Below are 24,068 nucleotides of genomic sequence, written 5' to 3' on the forward strand. Positions count from 1 at the left end.
CAGCATTCATTCTAGATATGCACATCATTTCATGGTAAATTATCTTGTGATGCAATGCTAGAGTTGCAAACCTTGGATTAGAATCTTTTTATTTTATATGTTTTAATTGAATGAATTCACTTTCTTCCTTTTTCCCCTTTAACTTGAAAAGAACAGCGCCAAAGTGGAAGGGACTGCTTCCACCCATGCAGCTTCAACACATACCAGCCAAATAAAAACAAAGCTTAAGTAGCATTTGTAAAAAATATATTTGTGATCGTTCTGTTTAGAACACAGGTAACTCTGACACAGATCATTGTACCACATGTAAGATTTGCAGCAGCGATCTTGCTGACAAATTTAGCATTTACTGATGAGCAGACAAAATTCTTTTGCCTTCTAAAAACAATTGACTTGGTCTTCTGCATAAGAACTTCCAGATCAAGCATCACACGCTACCAGCTTCTACTGAAACTAAGGAATAGGTCACATAACCTACGCTAGCCCTGCTTGTAGACATTTCTTACAGATCAGCTACCAGCCACATCCACCCAATGCATACACAGCATGCGATCGAAACAGGCCTTACTTGGAAACACATTCTGGGTGGCTTGGATCATCTATTTCCTGCATCTTTTTGTGCAAACAGGAAAGAAGTCTGATGTGAAGATAAGTCATCATAAGGTGAGGCTTTCTTACTTTAGCCAGCACAACATGAGAATCATCTTCAGGAAAGCTTAGTGAAATAATGCAACACATTTTACAAAGGACACATCCTTCTACTTCAGTAGAGGCGTATAAATACACGCACCTCTTTTCCACATACAGGATGTATGTTTCCACGTACAGACAAGAAAGATGCGTATGGAAATATTTGGCTTTATAGGACAAGTTCCCTATTCACTTCCACCCTGTGCATTTCTGCTGAAATTTGCTTTTTGGCTAATCTGGTATGGAGTCTGCTGGACACAGTAGAGCTGTATGGGCTCCACTCTGGATGATGGAGTAGGTCTGTTTAGGGGCTTCTGTGTGAGAGGATGAAGAGAAAATGGGAGGAGGAGGGGCTGAAGTGGACACTGTAATGCTCTGACCTCCATCACTAACCACAGTCACTTCTGTTGCTCCTTCTTGTATCAAGGCATTCAGGCCTTCCAAGTCAGCGCAGCTGATTCCAGAGCTGGTGATGAAAGCTTGGTTTGCCGAAGCCTCGTGGCCACTGACAGCGGCAGCAGGAATCAGAGTCTGATGCAAAGCAGTTCCATCACTCTGGTCATGGGTTGTGAGAAGAACCGCTGGCTGGGCCACAGGCCCTGCTTCACTCTGAGAGCTGGGAGGCGGCGGCGGCGCCAACAAGCTGACCTGGCCCAGAAGCTGCAGGCGGCTGTTGGCAGAGAGCTCCTCCTGATTCTGGCTGACTAACGCAGGGGGCACAACGTTCACTGACGCAGCCTGAACTATGCTGTTAGTCTGAGGGACCTGGTGACCCACAATGATCTTGACCCTTCCCTCATTATATGGAGAAACCTGAGCAGCCTGAATCGGGACCTGGAGGTGACTGACGGTGATCGGGGCACTGGCCTGTCGACTGGGGTCCATCTGGAGCTGCAGAACAGCCAGTTCGTTACTTTTAGATCCACTGTACATACTGTGCTGCTTCTTGTGACTCCTAAGAGAATCTTCTCGGACAAAGGAGGCGTCACACAGATCGCACTTAAATGCCTTCTTGGCATCTAATTTGGCAACCTGCCTGGAGCCGCCTTGCTTTGGCCTATCTCCTTCCTTCTTTTCCACAGTTTGCTTCTTGGTCTTGACTTTGTCTCCATGAGCTTTCCTCATGTGAGTCGTCAAGTTACTCCGCTGCTTGGTGTCAAAGCTGCAGAACTCGCATTTGAATGGACGATCTTTGCAGTGAATTCGCTCATGCACTTTCAGAGCTGCCTTGTTGGAGCAAGAATAGTTGCACTCTGAGCACTTCACTGGCTGCTCGGGCTGGTGAGTTCTTATGTGGTGTCGAAGGCTTGTTTTGTTTCCACACTGGAACTCACACTCTGGACACTTGAGAGTATTTTCCATGCTGTGTTTTATACGAATGTGTGATTTCAGGTTTCCTTTCATAGCACAGCGAACCTCACAGTACTCACACTTGTAAGGCTTCTCACCAGAATGCACACGCATGTGCCTTTTCAAGTCCGAGTTGATTTTAAACTTAGCAGGACACATCTGACATTGGAAAGGAGCATCTCCTGTCAACAAGGAACACATTTCAAATTACAGAGGAGACACAGAGATCCATTTTTCTCCTTGAGACCAAGGTTACAGTGAAATACATACAGTTGATTTGTTCTAAGTATCTGTAGCCTTCCAATATATTTTCAAGACACAGGGAACGTAAAGCCCACGGGATTTATCACCTGGACTGGCGTAATTGTGCACAGACTCTCAAGAGAATGCCTGCCCACACTTATTACTTTTATTTGTATGTCAGACAATCTCAATTTCTAGTTCACTTTGCTTGTAAAACTGTTCATCGTACTCCACAAAGTGACTGAAGTTTCTCATTTGGACTCCTTTAGCAACAGTGGCTCAACTAGCATTGAAAAACATTTAAAATAAACACTGTAACAGCTGCTCTATTTTTGAAGTCTAAGAACACAAACACATGCACACCTCGGGCCTGAAGTACAAGATCTGCAGTGAGACTTCTGGGTTACCTTTGAGCCCAGGTAAGTTCCAGGCTACTACAGAAACAGAATAGCACTGCAATCTTATGTCTCCGATACAGGAAAGTGTATGGACAACGTCAGGAGACTGTAGCACAACTGTGCTACAACAGTGATACAGAAATGGGGGACATCACAGGCACATACAAGAAGCTAAAAAAGAGAAATGGGAGACTATTGAAACATGCATGCAAATATGGGGTATTTGGAGCACAGCTAATATTCTTCTACAGGTTCAAGAAAATCTAGTATCAGCTTGTATCCATGCAGTATTAGTTCACATCCATGCAAACAAACATACAAAATATTCATAACATCACAGTTTTTATGAGAGTAATCCTGACCCCAAGCCTATTTAGCTGAAAGTTTGGCCAAATTCTTAACTGCAAAAGCATGAAAAAAAAATAAGATCATCAGCAGGATTGTTAGCAGCCTGGTCGTGTCAATACCTACACAAACAACCACACACACTGCCCGGATCTAACCTGCTGCTGGGCAACCTCCTGATTTGCAGACCCACATCACAACACGCGTGGCCAAACCAAGCTGTACATCACTGATCAGAATGCAGTCAATTCCAGAGTAAAGAACACTTATGGCTTCTAAGAGAAGTAAACAAACACAAAGCAAACACCCCAATCCTACTGAATAACACCCCTCACCTTTTTCTTTATTTGGAATATATGGTTTTCCAAACTACCTAAGCATAAAGTTTTTGGGCATAATTTTGAAGAAGTGAGTAACTGTATTACTGGGTGCTAAGATGTGCTTGGTGCAGGGAGGGGGAAAACAGCAGGTTTGGTCCAAGTGTTGCTCCTCCCTACCAATCAAACTGCAAACAGCTAATCTTATATGGTGGGCCAGACTTGAGAGACACAGATAAGACCCTTGATGCTCCCAAGGATCTAATTATTTACTGATCCATTAAGCTCTATCAAATTAAGAATACCTTAATAAGCAGCTCCAAAATGAAAAGAACTACCAAGAGTCAGACCTGTCTTCCAAATGCTTCTATGTATTTTCAGGAGGGCTGTGTTGTCCCACTAGATTATATCCCAAGAAATTCACAGCAGCCTGACGCCTCCATGCTTCTGAGAATTCCAACAGGCACTTCCAGGCACCTCGATGGGACCTGCCTGCCTTTTAAAAGTCTTCCCAATGGCTTCCAAACTTTTACAGGCCTGAATTTTGGTATAAGCTTACCCGTGTGGGATCTGAGATGTACAGTCAGCTGGCTGGAGTTGCGGCTCGCGTAAGGGCAGATCTGGCATTTAAAGGGACGCTCATTGGAATGAATGCGCTGGTGCTTGTTGAGACTGCTGCTGTCGGCGGCTGCGTAGTCACAGTGCTTGCACTTGTAAGGCTTCACCCCAGTGTGAGACCGCATGTGCATCTTCAGCTTATCTTTGCGACTGAAACATTTGCTGCAAACATCACACTTGTGGGGCTTGTCTCCTGCAAGGAGCAGAGCATCAAAACGTGAACAATTTTTGCCTCATAAGCGTGTTACTGAAAAACAAACCCCACTAACTAAACACTTCCAACCAGCAGGATGATTAGTTTTCAGAAACTGGATGTAGGATTTCAATTGTCTGCTAAGGCTCCAGAAGACACTTTCTCCCTGTGTCATCAATGAATATACGGATGTTATAATTAAGAAATATACAGGCTAAATGGGTTATCACACTACAAGAATGGACAGAAAGGTTACCCTTGTCCCGGGCTCGCTGAGAAGAGTCCAAGAGGAGCAATCTTCAAAAGAGATCCTTCCCCACTGCTAGTCAGCTCTTAAATGTGTATAGGAGAGGGGCAGCCAGGCATCGCCCCTTCCCACAGCACAGGAGAATTGCCTTCAGCTGTGCTCCCAGGGCTGACTCAGTGCTCACCTCAGGTGGTCAATCAGAGGTTCAGTAGTTCCCATACACTCCCTTTACAACTTTGAAATCAGTGTTTTGAAGGAAGGCAGGTAAACCACCGAAACCTTTTGATACTGGGAACAAAATAGGTTTACACACCACCTGATAAACACATGGTCTGCATCTCAGTGCTTAAGTATGCCATATCTACAGTGTTCATGCCTCACAGCTGTGAGCACCAGTGCCCATGGTGGCACATCACTTACCAAAAAGGGGCCATTCCCCAGTCAATAAGAACTACAATTCTAGAATGTACAGACGTGTCTATTTTAGGTAATTTATCTATAGGTATGCCATTTGGTAAGAAGCCAAAAAGAGAAAACCAACAAAAATAAAATAAAGCAACCATACAGACCTGTGTGTGTTCGCAGATGACGTTCCATGTCCTTCATACCATAGGAAGTCTTGAACTGGCAACCTGACAGTAGTAAGATTGATGAATGCACACCATTAAATTCATGGAAAAATCTAACAAAATACTAACAACAACAAACTACTGTATTCTGTATTTTATTTGTTCCTCAAGAGCATTTTTGGTGGGCAGCTGCTTCCTGCATCACTTGTGTAGTAAAAGCAAATAAACCAACAAATCTATCATTACCTACACAATCAAAATGTGCCTTTCAAGAGAAGACAGGCTAACAAGAGAAGGAGCCTCAACTTCTGCTCCCACTGATATCACAACTCATCTACACGAGCGTCTGCATATATTTACTGCATACTGTCTTTCACTTGTTAAGTTCTCCACATACTTTCACTCTGCCCATCCTTACAGACATGCTAACTGACCCAATCACACAATGGTTTGGGTTGGAAGGCACCTCAAAGATCACCCAGTCCAGGGACAGCTTCCATTAGACCAGGTTCCTCAAAGCCCCACCCAACCTGCCCTTGGACACTTTCTTTTCATGTACAACAGTGAGCAAAAATGTGACAAGACTGTCCTTATGTCGCAGTGTGTGCAGGCCTGGGCCAGTGTCTGTACACAAGCCTGCTGAAGCACCACCAGAATACATCACAGTTCAGGACCAAAGCCTAGGACGTGTGAAATCAATAGCAGAATTACTACTGATATCAGTGGCAGTGCATGCACAACATAGTCCACATCTTACCTGGATACCAGCAGTTCAGTTTCTTCTGCGTAAGCGAGGAAGTTGACTTTCTTGATCGTGCTTTCGGTGGTGTGGAGACGATAGCAGCAGCTGGAGGCTCACTGCTCTCACTGGGCAGGTATGTTTGATAGCCATGCTCAAAAACAAACTCTGGCGCAGAAACTAAACATGTAAAATAGTTCAATTTGGTAACATTAACTCGTCCAATCAGTAAAATCTTTCAAATTACTTCCTAATCTCATTAACTACGGGCACTCATTAATTACAGCCATGCCATTCTGTATTGTTTCAAGACTTCTTATAAGTAGGGTGGTGAGGGAAAGGAGAAAGGCTTTTCTCTCCCTTGCTATCCTGCTATCAGCTGATAACTCTGCTCGACCTTTTATCACCCTAAGCAGGCCCACTTGTTTCCCTTTCTGAATCTTATCTGGCTGCTCTGTTAAGTGTTCTGTGTCTTCTGCTGACTGTCCAGCTCTTTCATAATAAAGTTCTGTCTGTTTTTCTGTTTTTTCCAACACTGGCTGTGCTACAGCCCAAAGGAGCAAAAAGAAAGCAAGTTATTTACATGGCTAATGTTGTCAAAAAGCATCGTGCAAATAAAAAAAGTTCAGCCTCTTTCTGAACTGTACTGCTTTCGGCTGTTACTCGTAACAGGTAAAACTTTGTCAGCCCAAGCACCAGCTCTTAAGTCAATTAAATGTTACACACCAAATGAGCAGAAGCATATCATAGCTCTCATTTTAAATATGAGTAAAGAGAAAGCAGAAAAGTGATTCAACCAAAATCCATGCTGAATGAATTCCTGGAAGTGAGCTTTGAATTCAGTTTGCTTCGCTGCTCTTCCAGATTCTCCGTGCCAGTCTGTCTATGCAGCTTAAAAGATCTGGATTTCAGAAAGTAACTACATACAGAAGGACAAACCTTGATCCATGGGAGGAAATTCTAGTTTTACTTAGACTCTGCAGGACCGGGGCTTCCCTTCAACCTCTACAAAGGCAGGAATGTTGAGCTGTGTTCTTCCTGCCCATCAGCTGTGGGAGCAGAGGCAGGAATGCAGGCCTGGGTTGGAGCCTGACTACAATTCCCAGCCTGCTGCTTGCCAACAGCACCCTAAAGGACCCGAAGCGCACAGCGATCTGATCGCTCTTCTTAAGTGCTGTTTTAACTGGCTCGCACACAGCGCTTACATAACAGTCGGACACGAGCCGCTAACTGGACTTTCAGCTAACAAACGAAGCCCACCGCTGTCACACCGGCACCAAGGTCGCACACCACTCGTTTTTCTTCCTCTGCTTACATGACCGCAACGCCTCCCGCGTTCCCCAGCGCGGCCCGAAGGTGACGGCGCTACCTGTGATGGTTTGCGTCTCCGAGGTGATGGTTCTGGTCGTGGTTTGCGCCGAAGGCACCGTTTCCTCGGACACGAACTGCACGGTGCTGGTGGCCCCGGCCGCCGCGCCGCTCAGCTGGCAGCCGCTCTGCTTGTGGGCCACGAAGGCGTCGAGGTTATTGAACTGCTGCTTGCAGAGGCCGCAGATGTGGATGTCCGGAGTGAGCTCCACCAGCACCGTGGTGCCTCCTGGAACTGGAAGCACAGCGGCAGGACCGGCAGCTCAGGCCGAGCCGACGGCAGCCGGTTCCGCTCACCCCGAACTCGCGGGGTGCCGCGGCCGCACGGCCCGAGGGGCGGAGCCGCGCGGCTCCCATGGCCGGGCACGGTCGCCACGGGCCCCGGGACGCCGCGGGGATCCCGCCCGGCCCCGCCGCTCCGAGCCGCCCGCCCGGCGCTCCCCGCGCCGCTCACCCAGATTCCCGGGTTCCCCCCCAGCCAGGTTCCCGGGCTCCGCTCCCGCCCGCTTCTTGCGCTACTCAGGTTTCGGGGCCCGCCCGGACCCACGCTCCAGTCGGCTTCCGCCGCGCGGGCCCCGGAGCGCGCATAGCCGGCGGCGCGCGGCGGCACTTACACTGCACGGGGCCGGGAAAGGCCGGCGCCGCCCCCCCGCCGCCCGGGTTCATGGCGGCGCGGCCCGGCACGCCGCCTCCGCCGGCCGCGAGGCGCTTACCGCCGGCGGGGTGCCCGCTCCCCCGCCTCCGGGCGGCCGAGCGGGGGCGGATGTGGAGGAGCCGAGCATGCTCAGTGGCGGTCGCGCTCGGTTCCTGCCGCTGCCATGCGCCCGGCCGCAGTGCACGTGGCGGCCCCGCCTGCCGCTCGGCGTCGCTCCCGGCCGGGCGCGGAGCCGGTCGACTTCGGGCCTCGCGTCTGAGCGGCGTGGCGGTGCGCCCTGAGCTCGGCCGCTCCTCTCGCCTTTCCTTGCAGATCCTTTTCCATCTTCGTTAGCCGTCCTTCGGACATCTCCCATGGGTTTCTTTGTATTGCGGTGCACAGAACTGCAGGCGTTACTCGAGGTGCAGCTTCGCACGCAGCATCAGCTGCCGAGCAGAATCACATGCTGCAGTAACTGCTGGAAGCCAGGCTGGTGAGGTTGGCGTCATTGCCAGAAATGCAGCTTTGTTTCCTACGCTCCCCTTCTTGCAGTCGTTGTCCTCCTCAAGCCCTCACCTGTCCTCCAGTCATGCTCAGAGCCATGATTTAACAGAGGGTTGTTAGAGCAGTATGGTTAGGTCATGGTTGAATCGATCTTTAAGGTCTTTTCCAACCTGAGTGATTCTATGATTCCATGCTGACCCTGGATCTCAAACATCCACCTATGTATCTGCTTCATTTATATGGACAAATAAGAATCTTATGCCTGCTGAAGTTCCTGGAAAACCTCTCGGTGGTTTTCTGGACGCAGGCTCAGATGTCCATCACAGGCAGTCCTCGTGCTTAGGTGGGTAGAAGACACTGAGATGATGGCCTGCTTAGGGGGATTGATGATATGTGTGCTGAGTGCATCCTTCTGTGCTCTGCTGCAACAAACTGGCTCAGCCATTTGGGAGTGCCGTGGTACTACAGCTTTGCCTTGCCTTATATTTAAGTGCAGCTATTCAAGGACACTAAGTGGAGAATGGAAATTACAAAGATTATTAAATTCAGGTACGTGCCTTTTGCTACTTGAATTTCAGCAATCTGAAAGAAACAAATGCTCCATTTGCTTGCAGCCAGTGAATACTCAGTGTCTGACAGCTGAAGTCTCCCACAGACATCCCACGTAGGCACGCTCTGCACCCAGCTCGGGCTCCCTTCACACATATGTTGGACACCAATATTCCCTCTAGGCTGTGTGGGCTCTGCCCACAGAGAATAAAATACCTGGTGATGGTGGTAAGGCAGCTGCTGAGGGAGCAAAGCGAACAAACAGGTAGCTGAAGGTCACAGTGTGGACAAACATGAATGAGAAAAGAAACAGTATTATTTCTGGTACTTCCTCACAAATTTAGTTTTGCTTCTAAAGGATTTGATGACTGAATAGAACACACACTGAAACTGTGTATTCATTAATAAACTCCAAACAGTTTGCACGGGCACTGAAGATACGCAGAATTTCAGATGCAGTTCATATTGCAGCTGCAGTTTTACTTTCCTGGGAAAGCGGTGTCTGCCTGACACTGCCGTTGACCCATTTTGCCAAAACAAAATAGCACAGCCACGGGCTGTCAGGGAGCTGACATGAGACAAAGGGTGAGCATCCTAGTTCCGGCCTTTGAAACCTGCTAACTATTCAGTAGCACAATAATGCTGGATGCAAAGATCAGATCTGGCTTGGTTCAAGACCTCATGCGTGTTTTGAAAATATTTTTTGACTAATAATTTTATGAATACATTCAAATGCTAAAGAAGAGAGTAAACGAACATCCCGTAATGCACAGTGAACATGGAACATTACTAGGAGTTTTGAAATTTATTCAGAAACCCCCTTTCCTCAAATGATGAAAGTCAAAGCATTTATGTTGGCTCTGGAAATGTAGGTGTTTTTATGCGAGGATGGGGACACAGCCAGTACCTGTATGGAACAGAAACAGAGATATGCTCAGTGCTGATGAGGCTGTTTTGGGAATCTATCCAAAAGGAACCACGTCTCTGAGTAGGAACAATCAACCCAAATCTCTTTTTCCACAGTGCAGACTGAGTCGTGGAACTGAACGCTGACTTTTAACTCGTGTTGCTGTTTTTTCCAGAACACCGTGACCCATTTCCAAACTGACAGAGTGACTGCCTGCCTTCTATCCACCAATTACAGCTGCAGTCACAGGTGTGGAGTATAATGTAACATATTTCAATCTATTTCTCTCCACGTTTAATGCCTTTTAGTTAGAATACAAGCCTGCTTGCTTTGACTGGAAAAGAATAAGCATGTCTTGTTAGAAGTGAATTTTCATTTCTCCATAGACTGGCAGCTAAGCAGGCTGTGTGCCCCCTCGGACTGCCACAACAAATACAGCAGGTCGGAGCACTGATGTGCTTGCTGTTTCAGACTGGGTGTCAGGGAAGCAATATTGAATTGGTACAAGGATGATCTGAGGTTGCGCTGCTGTGTCAGATATGAATGGCTTCACGTCTGGTGCATTACCAGCTCTTTTAGAAACATTTGCTTCATTATTAAATTGGACAATATTCAAGAGATGTGTTGAATTTACTTAAGGGAAAGGATTCAGAGCTGAATACACTAACTGGCATCTGAAAGAATAGTTCCCTCCACCCCTTTCCACCATTCCTTCCAGTTGTTTTGTAGGAAGCTGTCTTGTTGGTCAGGAGCAAAACAAACTGCTTCGTTTCCTGTGCTGGCAAGGGCTGAAGGCAATTGGAAACGTTTTGGAGTGCTTGTCTTATTCTTCTCATCTCTGGTATTTCCCAGAATGCTGCAAATGCAGTCAGATGGGAATTTTCTGTCTTTCTTCTCAGTGGGGGAAGAGGAGGTGGGGCCACATGAACATTTTCCATAGGCCTATTAGGGTTTTGATGATGTCTGTGTTGAGAAGTGTTTTTCAGGTCCAGGCAGTTATGTGAGGTTAAAACCAGAGAAAGACACCTGCACTGGAAGAGTCAGCAGCTTCCGTGTGGGCACCTGAGGTTCAAGTCCTTGGCCTTTCATATTTCAGGAGAATACGAGGTCTCAAATCACTGTTTGGCTTTTCTTTTTTTTTGTTTACTTATAAGGTTAGAGAAAGAGTTAAAAACAGTTTGTAAGCACCGACCTCAGCCTAACACATAGCATGAAATATTTAATAAGTGTCTGACATCTTTAGGATAACATCCACCTTCCGATCCACTCTTCTCAAAGAATTCCTGACGTGGCATCTGCAAATATAATTCTGTAAAGACCCATCTTTAAAGATATTAGGCTGTACAAAGATAATAGCTGTACCGCTGCACAAGAGCCTTGCAGAGCAGTGTTCTCAGAAGCACACACGGTGTGCACACCATCTGCGTAGCAACGTTTGCAGATTGCTCTTTGAGGCTGGCACTGCTCACTGCTTTGTCTTTCAGCACTATTAGCCCAATAAAGGCTCGATTCTGGCTTTAGCGTGAACATTGAAGGTATCATTATTATCTTATTAATAACTAATAACACTTAGAGATCAGGACTTTATTGAACGATGTTCTGGACAGAGCTTTCATTTCACTGGATGAGGATTGATGTCTGGGAGTATAACACTGTGCTGAGCACTTGAGTCATCGAGCAGAACTGGGCTGAGATCACACTTGACACTATTTCCAGCCTTTAAGGCATAAATCAGTATGCATGTGTAATCTTTGTCACCCTTAACCTGACTGAAATGAAAACACTGCACTGCTCCAGGCTGCCTACAAGTGCAGCTCAAGCAAACAAGGCCCGGAAAAGACAAATGTCAATCATCAGAGAAAGAAGTCAGATAGAGGCATAAAAAAGTCAGGCCTCATCAGGCCCTGGAGACAGGCATCTCTGGGCACTGCGCTGCACAGCACGGCCTCGGTGCTTTGCTGGAGACAGACGCTGATGTCCAACAACAAGTGGGCACAGGCACACTTCTGCCTTCCCACCCAGCTTCCAGCCAGCCTGCTCACCTGAGATCACACAGGGCAATGTAACCTGCCTTGCAAGCTCAGAGAAAGGAAACCTCAAACTTATTCTAGTAATGGGAAGAGAGCTATTAGCTGAGCCAGGCAGGAGACGAATAGAGAAATCTCTGTAAAATATTGCGCCATTTGCTGTTCCATTTGCCTTTCACACTGCATGGATGAGGACAGTTTTAAAAGATCGAAAAAATGTGCAACAGAATACAGAGGCATAAAAACATAAATATAGGAGAACATACCAAAAAGATGTGAAAACCCCCCACCACTATTGCAAGAAAAGAAATTGAACTTGTTTCTAAGCTTGTGGCCACTGAAAAGGGAAAGCTTATCTCTGTGAAATGCCCTGATGTGAAAACATCATGAGTGAGACTGGAATGTGGGCTGGGGAACCGATGAAAAAAGAAATGTGAATTGTAATTAAATATTTCAGATATTGAAGATGGAGACAAATGAAGGGTGGATTCAGAGAAAAAAGCAGCCAGTTGAAGTAGCTTAAAGATTAAAAACCAATTCTTAGCATTTCGTAATTATATTGATGGATAATGACAAACACAGCTACAGAAATCCACCGAGCACAAATTAATTATGTTAAAGTAATAGGTAATCTGTCTCTGTCTTGATAACATATAATTATATTATTTTTTCTCATGTTTCAAAATAACGTCATTTCAATTCGTGGTGCACAGCAGGTATTTTGCTGCTTAATGCATTCGGTGTTTATACAACATTTTCAATGTCATTGTTTTCCTCTGCAATAAATAAAGTCTAAATAATCATCTAGGACCTTCAGCTATGTCTTACTGCTGCATGAGCTGTAAAGTAACTCAGTATTAAAATATTATTCACCGAAATAGCACATTGACAACTGTGATTAAGCCTCAAATAAATATTGTAAGAAAACAGAAATGCATTTTGATGTTGAGATGTCTAATTATTAATTGTCAGAAAGCAGACCTAAACCCACAGATGGGAAGTTTTCAGCGTTCTATGGGTTAAGTACGCAGCGATGCTGCAGCATCTTTCACACCATGGGAAATCCAGTCATGTTTAGAAGAGTTTCTTTTGTTTCAGGGTTAAACTCGGGGAGTTTCTGATCATCTGCAGTCGCTCTGCAGCACGCAGGCTGTGATTCCACCGCCCGGCAGCCGTGGCCCACGCAGTCCCCTTGTTCTGGGGGCGCCAGGCTGGATGCAGGGCAGTTGCACCAGTAGGCAATGCCCAAACTGCCCAGCCCTGTTTCTGCGGAGCCTCCTGTGCCCTGGATGGGCTCAGGCTCTCATTGTCCATAAGAAAATGTTTTGTGCCCCCACCTCCCCCGTTTTGTAAATTTTTTGAAGTTGCGTAGACTTGGGATTTCTGCTGGAGTGTCTCCATTCTAAAAGAAAAATAGTATTATCTATTATCTGCAATGCAGTTTTTATTTGCAGGTTGCTTCTTGGCAGTACTTTTTCTTCCTGCACATCTCATCTCCTTACGTTTCTGTTTCAGTTCTTTTTCTGAATGCAGACTGGTTGTTCTGAAGAGAACTTTAAAGGAAACTGAAGTTCTGGTGATGATGCATACGTCACATCTGAAAATTTGTGCAGTGTATTTCAGCACATTTTGTACAAACATAAAAGTACAGTAAAACTCCACTGGGATAAACATGATAACTAATAGATGCAGGAGCTAAGACTGTACAGCTCTGGTCTAAAATTCAGTCATTTTTATTATTATATTTGTGTTAAAAATGGAAAGAAACACCAGCAGAGGGACTCCCTTGATACTCAGTGGAGTTTTGCCTGCTCCCTAGCAGGGCATAGAGGTAATTTTATTCTAGAAGCTTTTGAGTGCTCTACAAGTAATAGAAACCAAGTGGGAAAAGCATATTCCATATTTTAGTCCTGACATTCTCATAGAAAAGCATATATAAAAAAAATTAAAGATTCAAAATACTTGCCTGTGATTCAGTACCTAAAGACTTTCTGGTGTTTTTCAGAATTCCCTCGAGATCTATAAATGCTTCTGAGCCAGAAGTACCCATTGCAGCTATCATCACTTTTACCACTTTATCAAACTAACGAGCCATTGAGCGATGCTATTCCCAGGTTCAACTCTACTGGGAAGGGAAAGCAGAAAACAAAACTGAAATTTAGACAGAATGGGATTCCTAAGAGCCTGGACAACTAGAATTTATTAATTCACACACTCCAAATCTTACAAAAAATCATCTTCTTCTTTCAGTTCCTCTCTATAAATCTTGCTGTCACGCCTGAAGTCTGTGCATACAAAAAGACTGCTGAATTTCAGTGCAAGCAATGCCTATCAGTCTGCATCAAAACCACCTTTATCAGCTTTCCCCCGCATTCAACTGCAGTTTGTGAGAAGGGCCACAAAGAGGAATGTTTTACTGCCAGATGGCGGCGGGGGAAAGTTCTGCTCATATCCTCACTGTTCAGGATAAACCTTTCCAACTTTTACATTAACAGACTTCTTCAGCTAGGTTAGCTGATATTAGATAAAAACAAGAAGAGAATTCCTTTTGTACCGTGTAATCATGCACTAAATACCCTGGCCTGGGCATTTCAGTTTCAGGAGTACAGCTCCTGACAACTCCACGTTCTTCCGGTGTGAGCTTAGCAGAATTATTCAAGTGAGCAAGAGCTGAGTTTCTTCCCACACCACTGCAGTTACGTTCTGCTTTGTTAGAAAGATAAAGTGTATGATACACTTCCAGTGGAAATTCTAATTGATTTGGCCGTCACAATGAGAAGAATTATGACCTCATCTCTGCCAGAAACAGTTTGTGAAGATCTCTGCATTTTGGCCGTGTATCCCTGCTGCTATTATAGCAGGCACTGGAGGACACTGCAGCTAGGAAATTCTAGATATGGATCTATAATTACCAAAGTATTTACACTGTTAGAATCCGATTATAAAATCTGAAGAAGTCCCTTCAATTTTGCACCACATCTTAATGCCATTATTCCTGAACTGCCTATCATCCACTGCACAAAAATGATGACATAACTGTAACAAGTTTTAATCCTTCCGCAAGAAGGCTTTGGCATGGCGTTCATCGTGCCCAAAGATGTGCTTTGTTTGGTCAGATGCTGAAGAGATCATGAGAAGGGGTAAAAAATAAGGGGTGATACCCGAAGTTCCTTTAGAGTAATATCTGCATACAAAAATCACAGCTAGGGAAATATTTTCTGAACTTCAACTACTGCTCATTTTCATTTTACAATTAAATCACTTTCCATCACGGTAATATTCCCCATGGTCATAATGTGTTTGCTTTCCAGGAATCCTGTAACAAAGTCACTCATCTATGAGCAGGCTTCATGCATTTCAGATGTGGCAGTGTATTCATTGATGGCAAGCTTTAAATTTGCACTGGAAACCTGAACATCAGAATTAAAGTCGTTCAGTCAAGAAGGAGAAATATCATAGCATCTTCCTGAAGGCTGAGTATCAGCTGCATAAGCCAAGCTGCTCACAGAGAGTGACGGAATAAAATGCAGCTCCACAAACTAGTTCATGAACATACATCCTGAACAGAAAATAATACGCTCAGAAATGGAGAAAAATGAGATGTCTAAGGGATACATACACTTATTAACCCGGATCTGGTGTGTGACCTCTCCAAAGGGTCTTGCAGTAATGGTAAAGCTGTGATGAAAAGGATCATAACTTTCATAACTGGGATCTGCTTTTGAAATAAGTAGATACTGCGTCTGCCCAGTTTTCATGTTTTAATACAAAACACTCAGAAAAATAAAAGCATAGTAATATTTCCCTGTGTTTTCCTTGGAAAACAGAATGTAAAACATTAACTACTGAATCTTGCCTTCTCTCCCTTTCTCCTTTAGGACCAGCATCACTCTACTTTCTGCAGTACCTGTATTGATGAGTTTTGCATGGATGGTGTTGTCCAGAAGAGGGTGCTGTCTGGTTGCATTTGTAATTTTTCCCTGTTCATACAGAATGACTGATACAATCGAGTATACTTCAACGTCTCTTCACACCTTATTTTATGTGAAATTCCATTTTAAACAGCATAGTCTAGCTCTGAAAACTTCAACGCCAGCATCAGATCTAGCTTTTTTAGGCAGAACACCTAGCAAGTTTAAATTTCAAAGGTCCTTTGTGTCTCTTAACTAGTTGCTACCCACACCTTACTTACTTAAGTTACTTAAATGTAACTTAGGTACTGTAGTTGCTCTTCCTGGGCTATTGAGAAAATTCTCATGGAAATGAGATGTACATCTCGACTCCTGGCAGAGCTCACAAAACAACAAACCAACAAAACCTCTGAAGAAACAAGCGAAGAAAGAGAAATACACTGCAAATCAGGCTTAGCAATTTTCCACTTTATAACAGTTTGATTCTCATACTGAATGAATGATCTCCCCCTCCTCAGAGATGACATTGCTTGCCTTCCTTTGGCTCATAGTGGGAAACCAAGGAAGAGGAGACTGCAGCAGGTTGAGGCTGTAGGGAAACGTCCTCCTCCTTCAGATCCAGCTGCCTGAAGATGCTGTCACTTTCAGGTCCTTGACACCGCTCCCCAGGGTATTTCCACCGGCACCAGCTCACAACAGGGCAGACATTGTCTGTGCTCCCTACTGTGTTTCACTTCATGTTTGCGCAGACAGCCTTGGTTCTTTTGGAGGGAAGAGGTTCAGAAACACCCAGACATCACTGTGAAGGACCACAGAGGCTGCAGGGAGGCCAGGCTCCTTGGCACATGGCGTCCTTTCAGTTTTGCTCACGCCCAGAGCTCACCCTGAGAAGATGAGGACTATCAGACGCAGCAGCTGCTGATTTCCTCTCGCAATCATTTAATAGTGGGTCCTTATGGAGATGGGGCCTTACCCCAGACTTCCAACCCCACTGCACTGAGGGGAAGGAGGCAACGTCTCCTGCACTGCTCACTGCTGCTCACCCGACCCTTCTCTACACGCTCAAATTGGCCATCAGTGCAGGGCTCAGTGTAAAGCACAGGTACTCGTGTTGGCCTCTCCACCCAGCGCTCACTTTTACCCAAGTTGTGCTCTCGACTCCACTGCATGTTTTTTTGGCGACCAATTTTTGGAAACCAGCAAAAGTTTGCGTGGAGCATCTTAGGGAGAAGCGGAATCTGTTGGGCTAATGGGCTCCGTGCAGAGCTCCCATTAGTGATGCCTCCTGTTTGTGTTCAACAAAACCTGGCTCGTACATGTTGTGGTGCCTTTGCTTCCCAGTTTATGCTGCAGCTGTTCTGTGCAGCAGGTAAAAGGAAAGGTTTTAATTAAAACTGACATTGCTGCACCTTGTGCTGCCAGTGACAGTCCTGTTGAAAAGTATCATGAGAAGTGTGGAAGCCCACTGTATGAGCGTGCCCTTCTGATTGCAGCCAGCATTAATGTGCTTCTGAATCTGGCAAGTGAAAACATCCCTTGAAATAATCTTTTTGACGGGAAATGGCTTTTCTGACAAAAATCACTGTGCAAAACATGTGAACATACGTTTCATTGCATATTTTGGCCAAAGACTGAAGGAAAATGCTTTAGAAACTATCAGCAAACAAGGGCGTTCTCCATTGTTTTCCAGTGATGGGAAATGATGATCAAAGAAAAAATAAAACAAGTGAACAGATTAGAATTTTTCAGTTAAGAATCAAATTTTCACAGAAATAACTTTCTGATTAATTTTCAAGAGAGGAAAGTAATCATAAATGTCATCCCGTGTCTAAATAGTCTGCATTTGAGCTCAGTGCTGCCCTGCTGCCTCCATTTAAAACAAGCAGGACTCGGTTCACAATTTTGTTTTGCACCACTTTGACATTTCAGGGATTCCCAGGAGCAGAGTGACTGCAGTACAGCACCCATTAACCCTGCCTAGCAGGGCACCTGAATCCTCCACTGTGAGAATGCCTCACACTCTCTCCTTATCTGCTTCTCCATTTAAAGCTGCTCTTTTCCATTATGAAGGAATTAAAATATTTACAGGAGAACACTGCACTCTGTGACTGCAGAAAGTGCTTTTGTGTCCTTCTGCCATTGCATCCTCAGTATTTGGGGATTTGCTGTGCAGAAGGGAACCCAGTGATAGACCTGGCAATCTTCAGATCTAATACAGCAGTATAAGGACTTCATTAGCCTATAATTTCCTTACGTATGACTGAGATGAAGCTTAAATGATCCTAAACTGTGGGGAAGAAAGCGTGGCTTAAAACTACATTTTCTCCTCAACTCATTTTGTGCAGTCAGCCAGTAAAAAAAAAATCTATTCCTGATTACATTATTTCTAATTGTAAATATAATTATGAATGCATAAACTGAGCCACTGAGGCATGCATTTAATAGTGAAACCTGAAGTCATATTTCTTCTCACAAATTACAGAAGAAGTCAAATAGCTGAGGATCTCTTACTGTTAAGAAATTGCAAAACTTCCATATCATCACTTATTCTGATAGCGATCACTTTTTGTTTACTGCTGCTCAGAAGTGTACTCGAGTAGAGAGCAGAAAAATTCGGAGAAGAAAAACACATCAATGATGAATTAATAAACATAATTGTTTGGAAAATATTCTGGTGAAGTCTGTAGCAATGGGCTCCCATCAGCATGCCGTGTTTCCAGCAGGAGGTTGGACGATGGAAAAACCAGCAGGCGGATGAAGGCTGATGGCAGATAGGACACCAGCCCACGGCCCGAGCCAGCAACCACATCTGTACATCCTTATATCCTCTTGTGCTCTTCATTTCGCAGACAGAAACAGAAAGACAGGCCTAGCCTGGAGGAGTTCACAGCCATGAGATAAAACTGCAGTGAGCAGGCAGAGAAGAAAATGAAGGTGGAGATGACAGGAGAGAGATTTCACATTTGCTTTTACAATTCTAGGGTTTTTTTAAAGTATTATTATTTTTTGTTTTTTGATTTTGAAGTTGAACATTTGGCTGCCAAAAGTTGTACAATGCACCATTCTTCCCGCCCTCCCCCCCGCTGAATCCCACCAGTTTGGAAACAGTGCTGTAATCTGGAAGGCACGAAACAGAGCATGGAAATTCCACAGCCACTTGATCAATCCTTAACCTAACGATGCTGTTTAGTCTGCAGCTGCCACGCCATGCTGCAGCGGTGGGAGTGCACAAATGGTGAAAGAAATGCACAATTCCTGCGTATTTGCGGGGATCCCACTGAAGTTCTGGGACAAATAGCACAAGATAAACTCCAGGGTGCTTCATGTTAAATGGGAAACCAAACAAAGCAACTCTTTGTAATTCAAGTGTGTAACTGATGAAGAGAGAAGAAAGCCCAAGGGCTGACCATCATCTATTATCACTTCATTACATAGTATTTATGTTACATGAGCAACTGGTGGCATCGAGCAAGATCCACGGCTTCACTGTATGAAGTGCTGAACATGAGACAGTCAGCCCCCCAAAAACCTCTCAAAGTAACTGCAAGATGGCAAACAACGGAGACCATATGGACAAGTAAAGCAACAGCAGGAAGCGGGAATCAGTGCCACAGTTCAGCATGACACGAGTTTTGATCTGCTTATGAGTTGAATGGATTCAGGCTACAGTTGATAAGCTTATCTTGAAGTAAGACAGAAGTTCGGCTGCTGAAATTCCTACCGTTTCACTGTCATTATACAGCTGAAAGTCAAGAACTGTCAAATTACATGAATAATATCTATCCATATTTAATACAGTGAGCTGTTGACAATTGCCTCTCATCCTTCCCTTCAGTGTATCAGCCCCACGAAACAGTTAGGAATGATCACACTGAATATAGGCAAATCCACGGCCACGTAACCACGCTCCAGATAAGAAATTCACCGTGTCTAAAATGGAGAAAAAGAACAGATAGCAGCAAACACAAAAAACTAGAGAGATAATTCTTCCTGGACCACAGCAAGGAAAAAATGTTGGAGATTGTGCTGACACCACCAACATTACAAATGCTACCAGGCTAAGTATAATGCAGACTAGACTTTTTTCCCCTCTCCGTTTGGAAACAATCACATTATATCTTCTTATAAGATATGAGAAGGATTGTTATCTCACGTAATGAAAACCAAATGACAGGCAGATAGACTTAGTAGCTGTTTATAAAGTCTTGTACAGTATTCTCAATGGTATACAGATAAGGAAATCACATAATTGAAATGGCTACAAACAGCATTAAAAAGGCATATGAGAAGAAAATAAGGAGATCAAATGCAGAAGGCAGACAAATTTCAGTACCGATGGAGGCGTTCTGGGAAGGCAGATCTCGTGGGAGCACAGCACAGCACCTCCTGCTGCAGGCAGTGCTGCCAGCGCCGCTGCCATCCGCCCCTGCAGGGCCTGGGGCTCGCTGACCTGCGCCTGGCACCAGCCCTGGTTCTGTCTTTTGTTTTAAACATTAACGTCCTCAAGGATATCTTGGCTTGAGCATCTTCAGGAAGAGAGGCAGGAGGCACTGCTGGCTGCTTCTTGCTGCTCGCTTCAGGATTTTGAAACGCGAAGTCTTTCCTATGCTTTTAACTTTCTCAAGCACCTGGGGAACATTTTTAACTGCAGGTAGAATAAGAGCAAATGAGTTTCTGCTTTGAAGCAGATTTAAACTGAACACATGTTGCTGATGTGAGTTTTGCTGGAGTTACCAGACCTCACAAGCCTCACAAACCTCAGTCAGAGCACCCAAGCTGTGTGCTACAGCACAGCGTTGCAAAGGTCAGGTCAAAGTGTAAGTCCTTACACTGCATGAATCTCCTTTCATCAGAGAGGGAAAAAAGACTTCAGCTGGACAAATGAGCTAAAATCGTAAGAATCTTGAGCAAACGTCTCAAACATTAATTATTTATAGAGAAAGAAGAAGAAAATCATCAAAATAATTGAGCAATTGCAGACAAATACCACGATGCCTTGTATTGCCAAAACCTCATCATTGGAAACGTATATGTCTGATTTCCAGCTTTATTAATGAAACAAAAAGGCATCTACAATAGATAAATAATACATCATATGGAATTCACACAGTCTATTTATAATAGAGATCAGTGACACCTATCAACTCATATTAAATCACTTCACGCATATTTTGCCTACTCTGCACTTTGTCAATCTCTGCTTCCTATTTCACTGCTGCAGCAGCTCCGTGTAACAGGAAAGTAATGCAGAGACCAATTGAAAGGTCATTCAAAGAAAGCATGAAAGAATGTCGAGAAGACCAGCAAAGGTGAGCCCTATTTCTGTGCCTTAATGCTGCTGCTGCTGCATCACCTCCTCTTCCTACAGACACTCAATGAGTGAGCTCTGCAGTTACAGCTCTGCAGTTACAGCTGTACAGTAGCTGTTAGCTTACAGATGGGCATGAGAACTGAGGTCCTATAATGAATCAAGGTCATGTGGTACAGGGTACAGGGCAGGTTGGGGCCTGGGATGAAGGTATCCAGCATCCTCAGCTGTAAGCACTGAATTGTCTTTCAGCCACCTGTGTACCGGTTAAAAAAAAGCAGGGGATGACGAGGGCTCTTTGAAAAAGAAAATTATTTCTGAGTTCTTGCAAACAACACAATTAAAACGTAACTTGGGTATAGAAATACCCTTCAAAAACAGCATAAATAAGTTATTCTACTGAAGAATTATTTACCAGACGAAGAGAGAAATTTATAAATGAGTCCAGAGATCTGTAAGGAAAAAGTTATTAGTTACGTCATCAGAAATAGGGCCTAAGGAAGCTGAAAAACAGGGATTTTACATGCAGCTTTTAAAATATAATTAGTGATCTAACATAAATAGACGTCACTGGCTGCAGTAATGTCTGTGGCAAATAAATAACAGTCGAACACAATAAAACTCCCCGTAATGTACTCTGCTGTAATATTGATGGCAGCATATGGCAAACATCTGACAGCTGTTAAACAGATGTGGCAATTAGCAAACCTTATGGTCCTGCTGTTAAGATTATTATGCAACACGTTCCCCAGTAAAATGAGATGACTTCCTACTTTCTGTAGCTTTACACATGTGCAGTGCTCGTCCAACGTCCCGTCTCAGCAGCACTGTTAGCTGATGTCTCCTAACCCATATTTTTTTAGTTGATGCCTCATAGGAGATTTAGAGAAACCCAGAATTTAAACAAGAACAATATCAATTCAGCCGTGTAGCAGATACTTCAATTATAATAGCTAATGGACAAATTGAGAGATAAAAAGACTTTTCTATCATGTTGAAATTCAATGAACAGTTTTCAATTAGGCTCTGAGTATAAAAGGGAAAAAAGAAAGATACTTTTCCTTGATGTTAACATTGCAGGAAAAGATGAGAGTAACTTCGCTTTTTCATTATACAGAAGAGGTGCATATAATGATGCATATTTAAATTATAAATCAGGTCACTATCTGCCAAATGAAAGCAATATCAATTAGAGCTAAGGTGGATCAGGCTTTAAAACTCCTTATATTTAATGACAAAAGTATGACTGTTACCCTCACCCAGCCAACAAAGGGATAATTTAAGGCAGTAAGAAATCAAAGAGTGATGTCACAAAAATAAGCCCTCGCAGCTTTTTGGATAGTATTATTATAATTAATAGACTTGCAATGACTTTTTTTTGCCGGTTATGGGCTTTCACAAAAGCATTTATTGCAGGCATAAAATATAAAAGTCTAAAGAGTGGGTTTGACTAAGGTTGACTTGAGGGTCCTTAGCCTTTCTACTACAGTAATTCCTGTAAAATAATAGTTTCATTTATAGGCTCAATTTATAATGTTGAATTTATGCCCGTTCATCTGATATCAATCATGATAATAGCATGATCTATTGTATGTCACTTGTGCTAATGCAAATTAAATATCATTACATTACAAAAAAGCCCTACGTTAAAATAACACTGAGGGTGTATCTTTAACACAAAAAAAAAATAATTAAGGATGAATTAACATTTTGGAGTCAGTCTATATGCAGATAACAAGTATAAAACCATATGTTTATTATAGATAAAATAAAATAATAAGAAGCTAAGCAAAATATAACACAGATTCAGGCTCGAGTAGCAAGATTAACACCGACATTTCCCCCTTCCCGTTGCAGTTCAGGCGGAGGAGCAGTGCATTACCTTTCCTTTCAGCCACTGTGGATTTCAGCCTCTGTCTGCCCCGCAAACATCAGGAGCCCACTCCCAAGCCCTGCAGGCACAGCCCCTCGAGGAGCCGTGTCTCTGCTGGCGATCAGTGTGCACGCCTCTGCTGCTGTCTGCCAACTGCTGTCCCAGCTGCTGGCACCAACAGGAATTTCTTGGGATGCACAGCAGGGCAGTGAGTGGTGAGGTTCAGGTGCACCCAAAGGGTTTGGAAACTTTGTCATTTTTTCCCCCCTTTTGGTCATCTTCAAGCTTGAGTGTCACTCATGCCTGGCTCCTTAAGGAAGGGGCAGGATCCCCGGGCTGCTTTATTTCCTGCAGAATTCAAGGGAATTTTCCACTTAAAATTTGGGAAAACCTGGAATATTTGTGAGAGCCGTCATGCTAACAAGGGACGGCGCAGTGTTAGGAAGAAGGAGAATGGCACTCAGCTCTGTCGACCGCTGGGCACTGTTTGCTCAGTTCTGAACACTTGATGGCAATTGTTTGTGTTTCCTTCTTGGAATGGAGAGGGCAAGGTCATTTTGCTGGGAAGCGTTTGTGAATTGCTCTGGCTCTGTCAGTGCTGCAGATCAGATGACATTTCTCAGCCAGAAATCAGACACGGGGACTTTCTTTTGAAGGGTATTTACAATGAGAAAATCCTGCTCATTGGGTTACAGCTGTAGGTACCTCCCTTATCGTGGTGCCTGAGCGCTTGCCAATTGCAGTATACCCACCTGTACACTGACAGCTACTAAGGCATCAGGAAAAGCCACTGCTTTTATTTACTGGAGTAGAAATGAAGTACAGAGGGGCCAACGTCACACAGAGAGCAACAGAGAAGGCGACCCTCCCCAGCCCCCAGCAAACGTGGCGTTCCTCCTCCTGCACCTCCGCGCAGTGCTTTTCCACTGACCAAGTCCTGCGTACCCGACTGCATTCCTCAGAGGTGTACAGAACAAACTCAGAAAGCGAAGCCCTGCCAGAGGCCCTGCACACCTCCTGCTGCACAGCAGGCTGTTCTCAGAAGGCGCAGTCATCATTCACATCTTCCCCTTCCAAATGGCGCTGCTTGTTTCCAAAGCAGACCTGACACTCCTCACCACTCATTGCTACAGATGTTAGAGATATTCTTTTAATGCTGGAAGGAAACACAAACCTCCTAATGGAGATCTTGGCAGCCAAGCAAAAGGAAAATACATTGTTTTAAAATATTTTTATAGGTTTTTGAACATATACATGCTCTGACAGCGATTTGGGAGT

The 24,068-nt window shown here is 44.3% G+C and overlaps 1 protein-coding gene and 1 long non-coding RNA gene across 2 annotated transcripts in view; both read right to left on the reverse strand.

The window, feature by feature from the left end:
- Positions 1-229: 229 nt before the first annotated feature.
- ZFP64 (ZFP64 zinc finger protein) lies at positions 230-7,800 on the reverse strand. The gene is made up of 6 exons (XM_052683922.1): positions 7,692-7,800; positions 7,079-7,312; positions 5,728-5,889; positions 4,971-5,033; positions 3,903-4,154; positions 230-2,222 (listed from the first exon to the last, which is right to left on the reverse strand). Exons 1-6 carry the CDS (start codon positions 7,741-7,743, stop codon positions 922-924), a joined length of 2,064 nt encoding a protein of 687 aa, XP_052539882.1. The 5' UTR covers positions 7,744-7,800; the 3' UTR covers positions 230-921.
- An 8,672-nt stretch (positions 7,801-16,472) lies between these two features.
- LOC128081039 (uncharacterized) overlaps positions 16,473-24,068 on the reverse strand; it is a 222,590-nt gene continuing 214,994 nt past the window's right edge. Inside the window, exon 6 of the long non-coding RNA XR_008206954.1 lies at positions 16,473-21,369. This is a non-coding gene — a long non-coding RNA (uncharacterized LOC128081039). The remainder of the gene's footprint in view (positions 21,370-24,068) is intronic.

Source organism: Tympanuchus pallidicinctus, unplaced genomic scaffold (genome assembly GCF_026119805.1).
Source record: "Tympanuchus pallidicinctus isolate F22 unplaced genomic scaffold, pur_lepc_1.0 scaffold20, whole genome shotgun sequence".
NCBI classification, from domain to species: domain Eukaryota; kingdom Metazoa; phylum Chordata; class Aves; order Galliformes; family Phasianidae; genus Tympanuchus; species Tympanuchus pallidicinctus.

What these genes read in the sequence shown, in the direction of transcription:
- ZFP64 (XM_052683922.1), bottom strand. Translation starts at nt 7,743, where the DNA reads ATGAACCCGGGCGGCGGGGGGGCGGCGCCGGCCTTTCCCGGCCCCGTG. An exon ending in ACTGAACTGCTGGTATCCAG is followed by an intron (nt 5,034 to 5,727) that starts GTAAGATGTGGA and finishes TACTACTGTCAG; the next exon opens with GTTGCCAGTTCAAGACTTCC. An exon ending in ACATCTCAGATCCCACACGG is followed by an intron (nt 2,223 to 3,902) that starts GTAAGCTTATAC and finishes CCTTGTTGACAG; the next exon opens with GAGATGCTCCTTTCCAATGT.